Source organism: Fusarium tjaetaba, assembly GCF_013396195.1.
Source record: "Fusarium tjaetaba strain NRRL 66243 chromosome Unknown NRRL66243_c0000493, whole genome shotgun sequence".
NCBI lineage: Eukaryota > Fungi > Ascomycota > Sordariomycetes > Hypocreales > Nectriaceae > Fusarium > Fusarium tjaetaba.
In genome coordinates, this window is record NW_023501689.1 from 1 (window position 1) to 15,080 (window position 15,080).

At 48.6% G+C, this 15,080-nt stretch overlaps 5 protein-coding genes across 5 annotated transcripts; 1 reads left to right on the forward strand and 4 right to left on the reverse strand.

Moving 5' to 3' along the window:
* FTJAE_13887 (major facilitator superfamily transporter) lies at window positions 1–275 on the reverse strand (the record flags this gene model as incomplete). The annotated part of the gene is made up of 2 exons (XM_037347071.1): window positions 38–50; window positions 102–275. Coding segments are annotated over 2 exons (187 nt in total), but the record flags the coding sequence as incomplete, so codon positions are not given.
* Window positions 276–4,708: 4,433 nt separating this feature from the next.
* Window positions 4,709–5,863, reverse strand: FTJAE_13888 (trypsin-like serine protease; the record flags this gene model as incomplete). Its single annotated transcript, XM_037347072.1, has 2 exons — window positions 4,709–5,023; window positions 5,072–5,863. The coding sequence occupies 2 exons, from the start codon at window positions 5,861–5,863 to the stop codon at window positions 4,709–4,711; spliced, it is 1,107 nt and encodes a 368-aa protein (XP_037199091.1).
* Window positions 5,864–7,611: 1,748 nt separating this feature from the next.
* FTJAE_13889 (uncharacterized protein) lies at window positions 7,612–7,863 on the reverse strand (the record flags this gene model as incomplete). The annotated part of the gene is made up of 1 exon (XM_037347073.1): window positions 7,612–7,863. One exon carries the CDS (start codon window positions 7,861–7,863, stop codon window positions 7,612–7,614), a length of 252 nt encoding a protein of 83 aa, XP_037199092.1.
* Window positions 7,864–10,195: 2,332 nt separating this feature from the next.
* On the reverse strand, window positions 10,196–10,465 carry FTJAE_13890 (uncharacterized protein; the record flags this gene model as incomplete). Its single annotated transcript, XM_037347075.1, has 1 exon — window positions 10,196–10,465. The coding sequence occupies one exon, from the start codon at window positions 10,463–10,465 to the stop codon at window positions 10,196–10,198; it is 270 nt and encodes an 89-aa protein (XP_037199093.1).
* A 742-nt stretch (window positions 10,466–11,207) lies between these two features.
* FTJAE_13891 (uncharacterized protein) lies at window positions 11,208–12,577 on the forward strand (the record flags this gene model as incomplete). The annotated part of the gene is made up of 2 exons (XM_037347076.1): window positions 11,208–11,451; window positions 12,333–12,577. 2 exons carry the CDS (start codon window positions 11,208–11,210, stop codon window positions 12,575–12,577), a joined length of 489 nt encoding a protein of 162 aa, XP_037199094.1.
* Window positions 12,578–15,080: the final 2,503 nt, after the last annotated feature.

The following is a 15,080-nucleotide window of genomic DNA, read 5'->3' on the forward strand; positions in this document are numbered from 1 at the left end:
ATAGCATTGCGATCAAGATAGTTGAGCCAGTACATACTCCAAAGCATGGGCTATTATCATCAGCAAACTTATCTCCTTCGTATTGATGATCAGTTACTCACCATCATCCATCGGTCAAGCTTCCTCACAAGAGCAATCTCCTTAGGATCAGTCTTCTCATGAGCACCAGAGTAATCAATCTTCTCAACCTGAGGGATCATCTTCTCCGGATACTCATTCTGAAAGATCTGGGGCTCGACGTCCCTGATGTCGGTCTTGTTGTCACGCTGAGCCATGATGATAACAAGTCAAGAAGAAGTTTATAAAGTAGAGGTAGCTGGGTAGTCAAAGCGATCGACTGCCTTGATGAGAACAAAAATAGTGGGCGCTTCAAGGACAGTTATATAGACATTTCTCGACAGCGATAAAACCTGGGGATAGAGTGACAGTACCGCCCATCCCCCAAGTTCCCCATGGTCCTTGACCATCCCCCGCATTGCGGGGTGCAGAGTAGGAGTCGGCAACCCCGTGGACCGTGAAATTCGGAGGGCAGATCTGGCAAGGACAGATTAAGTTGGTCTAGACCGTCGCCAAGAAACTTGGGGTAGTACTCGTCTTGCGAGAACAGGGATGACTTAGCTGACAACACTCTGTGTGTCTTTGATCAACAGATGGTCTGCGCTTTTCTGTAAGAGCAGGTTTATCACAACGCTAGAAAACGGCGCCAAGATGACTTAAACCACAATGAAAGCTAGTTCCGGGCGTTTAACAGGCTGGATTCCGTACGAGAATGTATTAAGCTTTAGGTTAGAATGCTTCTTTCCTTCTAGAAGAATGGTCAAACTGAGTGGCGTTATCATCACGAGCCGTTAGTCTCTTCTCTTATTGGAGAATTTCGTATTGCACTGCCTACCTCCAAAACAGCCATGCCATTAGCTAGCCTGGTAGACGAGAACTCCAAGTTTGATTTCTCCACTGCGGGATTTCCAGAACTGTACGCCCGCAGCAACAAGGTCGTACCATACCGAACAGGGAAGGAGATTAAGCTTAACGATTAAGGTTGCGGGGTCGACATGGGGTAACAAGCAGCAGGGATGCAGAAGGAAGTGAGGACCGTTTCCCCCGCGTCATTGCAGCTCACGATGGAGAGAGTAAAGTTGTTAGATGATTGTTTTTGTAATTTGTATTATTTGCATGATTCATTAAGTGTTAGCCAAGAGTGAGGGTGGTAGTTGTCTCCGCATGTTCCATGTTGAAGGGAGAGACTAGCTTGGCTACTCCGCTGACATTACTTGGCTGCCTCCGCACCCTTTTGGCCAAGGTGACTCCTCTCCTTAGCTTCTCTCCTCATTAGCATCATCTTGAGAGATAAGGTCGTTGTAGGTGAACCATAGATCAAACCTTTAATCTCCCCCAGTTTACGCTATCAAACTTACGCAATGACAATGATCCGACTGCCTGAAGTACAGCATGCATGCTGTTCAATGCAACCCGTAAGACCAGCTCACAGGGATGTGCCAGACATTGGGTCACGAATACCACCCTGATCCCTTGCAGCTTGAACTTTGGAGCATTGCATCACAACATCATAGCGTCTGTGTCAGAACCCCCTCTTGGCGAGTCCAGACCGTTCCGAAGATTCCCGCTCTAGTTTATTAGCTAGAATGTGATATCTGCGGGGGATCTAGTCTAGCGGTTCGGTGCCCGCATCTCACTGAGAGGGGGTTGGGGGGAGGGCTGTTTACTCCGCGACCTGTGCACTAGCACTCCACTAACGATGCTCCGCCACAGTAATTATCCAGTGATACGCCGGTGAAATGATACTAGGGTTAGTTTTAAGCTCGCTGATCTTGTTTTCTAGAAGAATTGCCGCTTCCTCATCATACATTGTATCTAGCTAGTCATGCATGTGCTTAGCCCTATTCAGATAACACATTCCAGTAGCCGCCTGCACTATCGACTCGACGCCCGCTCCTCACACTTCAATGTCAAATGATAGGCTCAAGATAACCCGCCTTCCCGGATTCTTTTCGACACGATCTCCCACTAGACGTCTTCTCGAAGGATTCACCGCTGGTGTCTCACAGATCTGCACCAGCTCCAAATGCACCGTGACGTTGTTCCACTTTACGGGCGTTGGTAGTCTGGGGTTTTGGTCTTGGCTTTTGCTGGATATCAGCTATTTCAGCTAGAACGGGGAGTGATTACCCTTCCCCGCAAGGGTATCTCACTGTGATAACTGGGGATGATGAGCACAGACTGTTTACTAATGGTCTTTCCTAAGCGAATGCATCGGCGCAATTACTGTATTCGTTTATGGAAGTTGTTGGTTTGAAAGGTCGGATGCTTACGGGGCTCGTATTCTTGGCACGTCATCCTTGAGACGAAAGTCTATTGCTCCAGGGCTGGAAGACGCAATGCGACCTTGTAGAAATGTCCATTTCCGTAGATTGGTTGCGCGAAGGCGCTTGGAATGTTCTTGGGTTCCTATTTCATCCGATGAGGCTCTGTAGTGAGATTCAGCGTCGTATAGCGTGGATTTCGCTTGGCTTCTTGGGGAAGAGAGTCTCGGGGGCTACTATTGGGGTCCCGTCATTGCTTAGGGGACTGAGCTGTCGTGGTCCGGATGGGGTCGGAAGCGAGGCCAAGAAGCAAGGGGAGATAGCGCCAACAATAATGCATGTTATCACTCTGACGTTGGGGAATTAAGTCTTGGCTTGGACTTGGGGAAGTTCGCCATCCTACTCTTCCCGAGAAAGGCTGATGAAGCTCATTCTGACTCGGATGGCATGATAGGTTGGCCTCATTTTGACTCTTCTCAAACCTCACCTAGACTCAGGTCAAGATAATAACACGGCTCAGTGTTCCGAGACTCAGGCTTTCCAAGCAGGAGCCTGATAAGAAGTCATGACGATATGGAAACTTCAATCATGTATCAGACGGGACAGAGCCAGGGATACCCAAGGCACCAGTTTCAAAGCAGGCTGGTGACGGTTGGTGGTCTCCGGCGGACAGAAAACGTGAGACTGGCCTCCGCCAAAACCCAGTGATCTACGACGAGTCCAAGTCCCAAGTTTTGTGTCTCCTCCCTTAGGGCTGTAGCTCAACCGGGAAGCCTTCTCCTCTGACGATGTACATCTAGGTATGGAGCAAAGTAACGCGGTTGCATCCGAGATCATCCATGAGTGGATAGACAGGGTATGCATTACCTCTTTCTTTGATACAATCTCCAAAATCAGGTTCTCGTTGCTGAATTCTCTCATTATAAATACAGAGAGCTCGCGTCCAAGAGGGCCGGATATCCTCAGCACCAATTCACAGCTTCTCCAGGAAGAAGCTCATCAACTCTACATATTTCGGCACAGTCCTCTCGGTACGGTTCTCTCGGTACCGAAAATCGATTGCAACCTGGGAGATTCGCCAGGGTCACCCAAGTGGCGCTACCTAACGGAAGTTCCATGTTCGAGACTTCGAGCTGAGACGTCGAAGCAGTATATGTCACCCTCCATGTTATAGCACATCCGGAACTTGTATTCCATGTAAGCCACAAAGTGTTCCCTACCCTCACTGAGCTCGATGCTCGATCATGGGTGGGTGGCCGGACTGCCCGTCGACATGTGATGGTGTTCAGGATGGTGTTATGGGGCAACCGGCTGGCCAGCTGCTGAGTCCCTCACCACTACTGACGACCAGCTCCCAAGGCAGAATCCTTAAGCCAGCACCAAATCTATCTTCAGCTCCATCGCGTCTAAAAGTCAGTTCCCTTGCTTCAATTGTCGCCTGAGATACGTCAAGCGACGACGACCACGGGCTTCGTGTCGAAATGCTCTCCGAAGACATCAATGATGTGCTGGGGGCGTTCTCGTCATGAAGCCAAGACGTACTGATGCTACAGCTCACGTTAACCCTTGCTCAGTGGCTTGTGGTCATCCTAGCTACAGCCCAGAACCTAGTGGTCACGCACTCCTCGCCACTCCTAACGCGCAGCGTTCACGATACAGAAGCCTGTATCCAATAATGCAGCTATCTTCATAGCAGTCAGTTCCTTTGGGAAGGCAGTCTTCTTGAATGGTAGCATGCGACTCTTCAAGTCACAAAAAAAGGGCCTCGTATTGAAGTAGCCCGTCGCTGACTTCCATGACGGGCTCGAGACGTTCTCTTCATCTCCAGCGGCAAGCTATTCCTACTAGTTCTTCAGCTGGTTCTTTATCCTTTGCATCCTTGCTGAGTGGCTTGGTGCTATCCTAGTTGTTCTGACCCCGCGTCCATAGGTGTCCAGCCTTCGTAGAGAGCTAGATGTCTGGTCACTCTCGCTCATTGGGTGCCAGAGATCTCCGCAGATACACAAACCAGGTTCCATGATGTGATCACCGCCTTAGTGCCAGTAGTGTAGTGTTCCGTCACCGTCAGTGGTTGTTCTAGGCCTGTTAACCTGTTCAGGGGGTCTTGACACGTCTAGTTTCATCTCGCCATGACCGCTGGCTCGTTTCTAAGATGCGTAAAAGGTGTGAAAGAAGGTTCATTCCCTGTTCTCATTATCACATTCTCTTACTCTCACGTATCTTCCATCATCACTGTCTTGATCGGGCGGCCATGGCGCCCACCGGAACCGCTGCATCTATATCACAGACTAAGTTGGGATGTAATTTTATTGGCTAGCCGACGCAATTTACTTCTCGTATACAGTTACGTGACCATCTTGCTAATAGCCCTCCATTTGCCTGAGCTACTATGGAAACTGCTGTCGCGCCATGGCAACAGCACTGATAAACTTGGTGCTCGATACAAAAGCACACTTATCCGGAATAGGCACACTGCTAGCGAGGTTCCCAAAACGTGAACTCGCCACGCCATATTGCCAAGCTAACCCGTCCTCCATCCTGAACAAGGGTCCTCCTGATTGTCCGCTCTGACAATCCGCATCAGTGATAACCCTGTCGCCAGGAATATCGCAGGAGTGATAACATCTCTCTGCTGTTATCCCATCCTGTCGCATAGGCTTTTCTTTATTATAAAGGTACCTGTCAGGATACCCCACGTGTGACTATGCAAGGTTAGTGTTCATTCTCTTATTCTGTTCTCTTTTACTCACAAAAGCTTGCGTGTGCATCAGAGTCTTTGTGTCGAAATCTTTCACCCCGAGATACCCGTGCTTATCACCCATTCGATCCGCGAGAATCAATACGGCCCAGTCGTTGCAGAGCATGCATTCAAATTTGTCCTGTTCATTCATGGGCGTTCTGTGACAATCTAGGGCGTCCGCCAGAGCGATGACGTCCGTCACGTTCGATATGCCTCCGCTCTGGCCCTCGAAGAAGTTGGATTCAAACGTAACAGTCTCGGAGAATGTATCCCACCCGAAGCAGTGCCTCGCTAACAAGACGTGTCGCGGTCCAACCAAAGAACCACTGCAAGTTCTCCAATTCCCGTTCGCATGTGACTTTGAGCCCAGGAGGATTCTCCCTAGAGAATAGGCGGGGTATTGTTGGCTATTCCATTCGTACCTGTCGTCTTTGACAAAGTCTGGTATTTTTCCGTCAAAGTTACCTGGAAGGTTGCGCCGTTGGCGTGGTTGACGTGGAGGAACGGGTATGCCGGTGAAGTTGTCGAGTATACGCCTCGGGACGAGGTGGACTCTTGGGATAGTGTCGGTTTGAAGGGCAATAGGTGGTTGACCTGCCACAGTTGAGTTGTTTGCGGTGGTTGTTGGAGTTGCTGTTGGACCTGAGGGCGGAGGAGGTGGAGGTACAGGAGGAATAACGGGAGGTTGAGGTGGTGGAGGCTGGTCGCGAGCCTCAAGTGTGTTGTCGCCAAGGATAGGTGAGGCGAAGACCGGGTTGGTGAGGGCCAAGATGGCGATACTGAACAAGTTGAGAATCAACATCTTGCAGTGTATATGTTTGGAAAAGAAGGGACAGTCAGTGGCAACGATTCAATCCGTGAGTGCATTTATATTTATTCTCCTCATGATTAAGTTGGGGCGTTTTTGAATTAGTGTTGTAAGTATAACTCACTGAGTTGTTGAACCTTATGGTAATCATGGCCGCCATACGCCGCACAAATAGACTCGTTCAACCGAGCATTCGTCATATCAAGAGTAGATAAGACACTATCGCTATCTCAGCAACTTAGATCTAAGCCACAGCCTGGCAGACTCGGGCGTGCAAGAAGTCTAGTAGAACCGCGTTTTTTCTTTCATGGTTCATTCAACTGGCACGCTTGGCACATTCCCTATCGAACCGAGAACCTTTTTCCTCTTGATCACAATTGGCAGCGCCCATTCTCCCGTGCAGCTGTTCTTTTCGTGGCCACGTGCTTCTAATCCTGCAACTCAAATACGTGGGCCCAGGGCATGCTTCCAGCCACAGTTCTCAGCTACAAATGGCAAAACATACAACAAGCCCCTTCTTCTTCTTCTGGAAGAAGCAGAAAGTAGAACCCCTCTTTACTCTCTATCAAGCCAACAATGAATCCGCTTCTCGCATTCATCGGTGACCCAGAAAAATGCCTGGCCCTTTTCAGGATAGATGTATTCTGATGAGCTCTGTGTCACTTTCCTCTTCATTCATTGCGAGCCAATTTATAGTCGGGCAAACCTTCCAGTACCTTCCTATTGGCTGTTGAGTGACGTCCAACTGACCACGAAAAGGTTTCTCTAATGGCGTGGAGGCTTGCATCGTGTCATTTATATAGAGTTTGCCAGCCGTGCCCTAACACGCGAAACTCTATTGCCTTGCATGACCCTTTCGCTTACGTGGGCTCAGGTTTTTGAGTATCAAGGTGACTTTAGGTCACTTCACTTTCAAGAACGGGTTCGTAATCGTTTCGCGATGGCAAACTGCTCACAAATGTCGAGCCTTTTGGTATGCACTTTGAAGCATCGTGAATGACATCACCTTCATATTGGAATATAGTGTCTCATAATTTAAATGCCCTACTGAGAGCCCTTCAGCTCTTCAAATTGCTGACAGAACTTCTTTCGGCAGATTTCTCCTCCCTCCACCAATCTCCCTGTCCCCGTCATTCTTTCATGATAACCTCAGCGTCCTGGAGATGTTTGACGAGATCAGTAGGTCCAGTGCTTGCATTGGCCTGAACATTGCAGACCGGCCATGGTGAATACTTATTGCCTGTTCTGTGATATGTAAACGTGACACCATGGGGATAAATGGCCTCTACAGCTCTCTCGAAAGCAGTCTCGTCCCCAATAAGTCGGATGGGGATATCATGGATTTGAATTCCGTAAGTCGCCATTTTTCTTTAGATGTTCTTATTAGAGGGTGTCCTGTATAAGTAGCTATGATATGAGTAAGTTATGATGTTGGTTATTTCATTTTTCGAATGCGACGATGCAATTTATAGGTGGCCATGGTGGTTTCACTGCCATCGGATGTACAATGAGCCTCACTCTAAGAGCGAATACGTTGTTCAATCAGGTATTCACAGCGTCACCGTTTGCGATTTCCTATACAAACGATTCACCTTTGGTCATCACTTGAAGCCAGCAATTGGGAAGTGAAAAGGCTCAATTCGACCTCATTGTCTCACTGCATCTGAGAAGGCAAACGCTTCAGTTGCCACATCTCTCCTCCCTCAGTAACGGAACCCATGATGCCGGACGTCTTCCTCTCACTACTCATCATCCTTCTTGAGAACGCCCTCGTCCTGGAGAGTCTTCACCAGATTTGGGGGGCCTGTGCTCGCTTGAGGCGCTGTAACCACATACACGGCCTCTCCTCCATGTACGCTCTCCCTGGGGTGCGTCACTCCTTCACCATAATGTCTCCTTAGTGCTGCTTTGAAGGTCTCCAAGTCCTTGACAAGACGGACGGGGACATCTGTGATTTGACTTCCAAAAGTCTGAGGTTCTTGGTCTGAAGGCATGGTTATAGGTAGTGAGTGTGGATGTGAAGTTTGTGGTGGATTGGATGTATTGTTGTTGATGTTGTCTGTTTGTCTGGCTAATGGCCGGCGAGTCGCTCCTTTCTATAGCCAATCTTCAGCCTTGAATGACTTCACTGTCGCTGCAACAGACACTTGTCACAGTCACCAAGTGAGCGTGATCATCAGCGCTCTGTCAATGAACAACCTTCAAATTGGAGTCCTTTCACAGATTTATCGGGCACTTCATCACTCTCCGCAGCTCAGTGATTGCGGTCTCCTCGCTTCTCAAGAGTGAATCGTTTCATAATGCCCTCCCAGCCAACGTGAATCTCGGGACTTGTTCGAATGCTTCCCGAGTGACTTGTGTAGACAATTCACTGAATCAGCTAGCTAAGACTTCAATGCGTCGTTAATGTGTCAGGCCTACTTTAGCGGCAAACAACTTCGGTGAAGCGGTAGTCACAGTTCCATCACCAGGATGGTCTTGTCAAATGAAATTTCATAGTTGGCTTTTGCTTGTGACCGAATTGGAGCTTCTCCTTCTTGTAGCAATCAATTTTATGAATCTGGTCTTCCCCCTTCCTGGCCATCCATCACGGCGCTCCGTCACTAACAACCCTCTCTAGTCTACTTTCTCTCATTCCTTCATGACGAGCTTAAGTTCCTGCAGTTCATGGAGCAGGTTGAAATCCGCTGAACCCTTAATCACCATTCCCTCAATCTTATAATGCGCCATAGCGTCTGTCGTTTCTGCCATGCATGCTCCACCAGGGAAGAAGTCGTCCAATTTGTCTCTTATAGCCTTTAAATTTTCTTCTGACGAGCCTATAAGGAATGTAAACAGTGCATCCACTGTATTCGGTTTTGTTTCCGAGATTTGAGTCTCGAGACATTATGGCTGCGGCTGATGTAATTCTTGATTATTCGCGGTGTGTTTCTTCAATGGGTAGGTATGTGATCAATTCGCTTCCTTTCTGGCCAGCCGTTCTACAGGCTGACCGCGTCTATCTATACCCAATGCACTCTTCTGGCTCTTTTCACTCACTTTGCATCAAGCTCAATGTCACTGCCACCAGGCTGTGAACGTCAGGTTGTCAGACTCCTGCATCGAGAGTGAATTGCCTTTCAGTTCACGAGTCCACAGACTCCTCTACATAATTATCACGGTCCACTCGAGAGACGCAGACGTGCTCTATACACAGCCATTTAACAGTGGTCACTTGTTTTATTCTCGATAGACACAGCCTCACGCCTTTTTGGGAAGTGAGAAAATATTAACCAAAGCATGGTACACTGTCACGCATTCTGCATTGCTCGCATCTCTTCCTCTCACAACTGTTAGAGTCACCTCATCCTTCAGGGCTGTAAAGCTTAGATTACGGCTGGCCAATTATACCCTTGGCTTGATTAGGTTCTGCTTTCCAAGGCTTTTCAATGTTGACTACAGGAGATAACCGACTGTCTCTCACCGTGGCCTGCAAACTTCGCGGTTGCCTTCCTCTCCTTGCCTCCGTGCTCATTCCTGCAAAATATATTTTCCATCCATGAGGAATTTCTGTAGGTAGATCCTGTCGGGACTCTCTCGGAGTCCGGTTACCTTGTAGAATCCTGCATGGTGGGCGTCTGCCTTCACAAATGTGACGTCAATTCCCCCTGGAAAGTATTTCTTCAAGCCTTTCTCCAGCTTCTTGTAGTCGCTGACGAGGCTTTCTGGAATATTCTGTTCGAACGTGTGCCAATCTGTCTTGTTTCCTTGTTGGGAATCTGCAGTCATTCTTGCTGTATAGTGACTGTTCGTAGATGTGACTTTTTGTGTGTAGTTGTAGCTTGTTTAGTTGATGGGTTGATGGATTGATGGATTGTTGACTGTTGTTCATTTATCTGTTACTTATAGCTGAAACCTGGCTCAGTAGGCAACTAACAATAACCCCATTCACACTCGAACCTGTCTGAGCGCTTCTAATCACCGCACAGAATGAGTTTCAGCTTGTCACTCTCTAGAGTATTCGGGGACCTCATCATCACTGTCCTGGAGCTTCGAAGTGTGCGTCAGCTCACAGCATCCATAACAAAGTGGTTCCAGGCATCCCCGGCCTTTCAGGTTCCTTCACTTCTCGATTCACATCTTCTTCGCCGTGACGACTAAGGGGGTCTTGGATCGGCCATCGGCCATCTCTCAACATCACTTCTTTCACTCATCATTGTTGGTCGCTCAACTTATGCGATTCCTATGTGAATAACTACGAGTATCTCATAGCTGTCAAAAGTCCAAATGTCATTCGATGTACACGTCTCGTCCTTCCCCTCAATGCTGGACTATCCATCTCAGCGCTCAGCCTCTTCGCCCGAATCGCCCCTGAAGAATAGCACCGACATCTTGGAGCTTTTTCTGCAGGTCGGCAGGCTCTCTGTTTCTCGCAAGCGCAATAACACGGCAGGTAGTGGAGCTGTACTCATAGTCGACCTTGAATCCAAGAGGATAAATATCTCTCAGTGCTTTTTCGAACTTTCCCTTGTCGTTGATGAGCTCAAGTTTGATGTCTTGGTCGCATTGCCACTTAGCGGCTCCCTTGTTGGTTCTTCTGCAAGTTCCGGAAGGCATGGTTGCGTTTTTAGTGTTGGTGTTGGTAATATGTGGAGGTTTAGCTGTGTTGAGGTTTTTGGCATGGGAAACATCGGGGGGTTGTTGGTCTATTTATACTTGATCGTTGGCGTCCTTTCGTTCTTCATCCCTGAGCCGGGTCGATCATCACCTTGCTTGAGACCGTGATCGCCATATGAAGTTTTTTTTGTGACTCTATGTACAATTCACCTATCCGTGACGAGCCATAGTAAATGCTCTATTCACAGGGTCATCGCGGTTATGGGGAACGTCAACATGGTCCCTCTCTTCAAGCACTGCCTTGAATTGATCTCGTGAAAGGGCGCCAAGTACACCAGATATTCGCAGCCACTACCTGAGAGCTCATCATTGTTCAACTGATGGCTGGCATATGTCAAGGCACGAATCACTCATCAGGCGCATTCAGGGACAGGTGTGTCTGTTGTTTCTTGGAGCCCCCATGTCAGCAGACATTGATGCTCTTATCATGAGTTCCTTCAGCAAGTGAACCACACTTTCATCAAGTTGTGAATGTTGACCACCTTTCATCTCCACATCCCCCTATAAAAGGCCCCAAAGGACCCAGGTTATCATCCCTATACACGCCTTCCAAGTCAAAAAGTCAACAAGTCTATCAAAAACGAGTCGTTCGCGGGATGTAAGCATCGGCTGTCAGGTCTATCAACTCAGATTAACCCTCTTACAGACCCAGTTCGGGCAGAAACACCCAACATACGCCACAATGGTTATCATCAAATGGTGGGGCAGCACAAACGTTGTCGACACCGAGAAGCTCGTCTTCAGGCACGAGTTCCCCGAGAAACGGTTCTGCAAGATGGAGAAGCTCCGAGAGGCGCTAGGGGATATCTTTGGCTCGAATGATTGGGTCGTCGAGTACGATGGACATAATCTCATCATCAAGGTGGGAAGCAGGGTTGATCTGAAGGAGGAACTGAAGGCGCGTGGTATTATCTACAAGTCTATGTGTAAGGCTCGGGTGGTTTGGTTTCTCCGGTATTTTGAGTATGGCCGTTACTGCTGAGCTCCGTATACTGACTCTGACTCCAAGCGCGAGCGTGGCGGCAAGGTACTCATGGGCTGTGGAGATCTCATCATGACAGTTTTGTCGTAAAGGGCCGATGAACTGATTTGCGACTTTGCGCGCTTGCACCCAGCTGCTGCAAATGATTAGCCTCCTTGTGTTTGTATTGAATTGACTTCAAATGATGCACATTTAACGATCCCATTTGTTAAGCATTGCTTGCTATGCGACATATACTAAAACTACAGGGTAGTTTGATCTGGAGTCGACAGAGAATGTTTACTAAAACAGCATGTCGCATTCTCGCGTCAAGCTGACTATACTAAGCATAAGAGAGAGAAAGATTCTCTAAACCTGATTTTTTAAAAATTCTTTTGTTAAGCTGTAAGAGACTGAGTGGAAAGTGAAATAATTTCCTGCCCTTATGGCTAAATTAACGTTATAGGTCACATTTTGAACAGGGAATACCCGTTGACGCAATTGGTTAGCGTGTCAGACTTTTATCAACACATGAAATCTGAAAGTTATGAGTTCGTGGAGTTTCTTTTTTCGCCAATTTCGAATCCATTTCCCAATCTCCGAGTCAAAGGAAATCGATTGCACTTGGTTTTATCTTTTTATCTCGTCATTTGCGCTCGTGGTGATCATTTGAAGTTGGAGGCTATGCATGTAAGTGTGGCACTCTGTGGCGCAAGCTCCCCAAACATGCCCTCCATTTTCGCAAGCGTTCACTTTTGCACCAGCATTGATCTCAATACCTTTGTGCACCTGCTGCGCTCGAATCGAGGCCCGGCATTTGATGACGAGACTTCTGTAGCGAACAAGGGCTTACTGTCCCCGGCGATTATCTGAGCACTGAAACCGTTCGACGCCCCGATCGCAAGCCGAATCGACTTGAGGCTCAAGACGCATTCGCCGAACAGTACCTGATCGTCCTTGGCCTTTGTGACCGCCTGCCTTTCCACCATTCCCTTCGAGTCCGCCGCGCTCGCCACGGTGTCGCCTCACTGTTCAACATCGTCCAGTTCACGCGACATCGGGATGTCTTCCCTGCTGCGAAACCCCACTAACCCGTCTCGCGTGGGCGATGCGTGAGCCAGAAGGGCTCTGAGATCCCAAGACGCGCCGACACGGAAGAGCTAGAAGTCTACGAGAACATGCTGTCTTCCTCGTTGTCTCTTGAGCCCTCGATTCTCGCCGCGCCCCACGATTAGCTGCCCCTACTGCGACTGGCATGCGATCACCAGCGTTGCTATTCTATGGGCAATTAAATATTGCCTCTCAGAGGACAGCGTCGCACAGGATCACTTGCTCTTCGACAACGACTAGGCTCCGAGAAGCAAGAGGTGCTAGCTACAGCGACGATACAGGCATGCGCGAAATAAGCATCGGATGCAATACATCTCCAACGATCCCAGTCGCGTTTCCCGCCTCCGCCGACAACCTTGACCCTCCTCCGTTCCTCTACCAGTTGTTCTCGCGTCATCGTTACGACCGGGTGTGTTCTCGAACAGTAACCCCATCGAGAACCCAGCCTGACGATACGATCGGTTCCAATACCCGTTCCTCTTTTTGACTCAATGCGCTCGATCCATCCTCTTGCAAAGGTCGCTGCGCCAAGTAGTTTCACGTCGGAAGAACTGGTGTTTGCCGGGAAGGCTGCTTCCATTCGGCGAGAACCGCTTGAGCATGGAAGATGGCCAGCCTAGCTTTTGGGTTGATCCAGCTTTCTTCGGCGGACTCACCGTCTCGGCTTTCCTCAGCTTGCCGTTTAGTTCCAAGATGCAGACTACATACTACCAGTTGTCGGTACAGCTGCGACTCTATATCTGGGGAGATGCGGCATATCGCGGTACGGCTACGGTCGGTGGATGAACCCTTGTAGCTCTGCTGGGAGACATGAAAAAGCATCGGGTGCTCCCAAGCTGTCTCCCTGCCTCTAAACGTAGTAAGCCGCGGGAGCTTGAAAGATGACGTAGAGTAACCCGGCTCCAAGCGTAAGCATTGTACACGATGCTAGACTTGGGTTTTGTGAAGCCATCATGGTTGCAAGGTGTTTGACGCCCGAAAAGATCGTGTCCTCAATCATGTTTGGAGACAATACGCGAAGTCATTGCGATGATCCCATTCCACGTCCGCATCGATCACAAACCGGGGTACGTTTGTGTCGAACCATGTGTGCTCCGTCGCGTGGTCCATTGCACGACGCGATTGATGCAACCGCGATGACGGACCAGAGCTTCAGACGAAGTGGTTTGGGACGTATCCTGGTCTAATAGGCTGTAGATTCATGGTTCGCTTCGATTGCATCTTGTAGATCTATTGTAATTTACGGCAAATCCTCTCAAATGTGGTTGCGCAAAGATTAAAATTAAAGGTCCCGGGTAGGAATGCGCATTTTCGGTTGTACTCAATCTATCAATCCTGTGTCATGTCATTCTGTATTGGACAAGAAGAGTTGCGCAATTAAAGACATCGGCGATTCGAAGCTGGTCACTCTTTTCCGAGATTTTTTGTTATTGCGATGTACATGGCGAAGAATCCCATGTGCCCAAGCTTGTCACTTCAATCTCGACTCCCCAAGATGCGACACCACGACAACTGCGCAAATGATGATCAGACTCTTTCTGATCAATCCTGACAATCAGGCAATAACTTCTTCCTGAGGATTTATTCCCCCTGATATCGCAGGCCTTCAGGCTTTCTACTCGCCTCATCGTCACGTCGTCACCATAAACGCGTCAATCAACCGCAATACCTTCGCCCCATTTGCCTCATCACCACGTCCTCACCTCATCATCACCAGCTCCTCTCCCGGCTGCCTCTCTCAACAAAATACACAGGTGACATAAAATCAACGCGTCTCTCCCATAGCCTCAGCATCGCCTCAACACCGCCCCGATCACTAGCTGAAAGCTTAACACCGTCCTTCTCCATTCAGAACGTCCCGAGATGAATATCCCAGCGGCTCATCCCAATTCTGTGTCTAGGTTGTTACCGCCCTTCATTGACGTCATGGAATAAAATACGGATATGCAGCGAAATTAAGCTTAACCAAAGACAGGGGTTTCCCCGGCACTCAAATTACGGGTGGCCTCCTTGTTTTACGGGCAGGTTTTCTGGTGCCGTGTTGTTTTATGCGCGATGGTACTGTATCGGATCGTTGGAGTGAATCGGCGCTATCAAATGTCCCGTTGGTGCTCTTGAGAGGGTGAGCATGTCACTGGCGGGTCTGTCATGTGTCGAGTGCCACGTACGATAAGAAAAACTTGCCAACGGTGTTTTCTTCACCGTTCTAACGTGTCTTGAACACGTTATGTTTCCAACGAACTGCCGAATCGGTCATATCATGCATGATGTATTCGATCCAAGAATTCCTTTGTCTCCCAGCCAATCCACAGTCTCCAAACATCCCTAACTAAGTGGACCAATACCGGGCTGTGTATAAAACAAGTTCTACAGGAGCAGACTAAAAGATACAAAGGCTAGAGGCAGTTTTAACTCTAAAAACTGGATTTATGAAATCGCCCCCTTTTCATTTGCTTTGCTAGGTACAGAGGGACAGGAGATGAA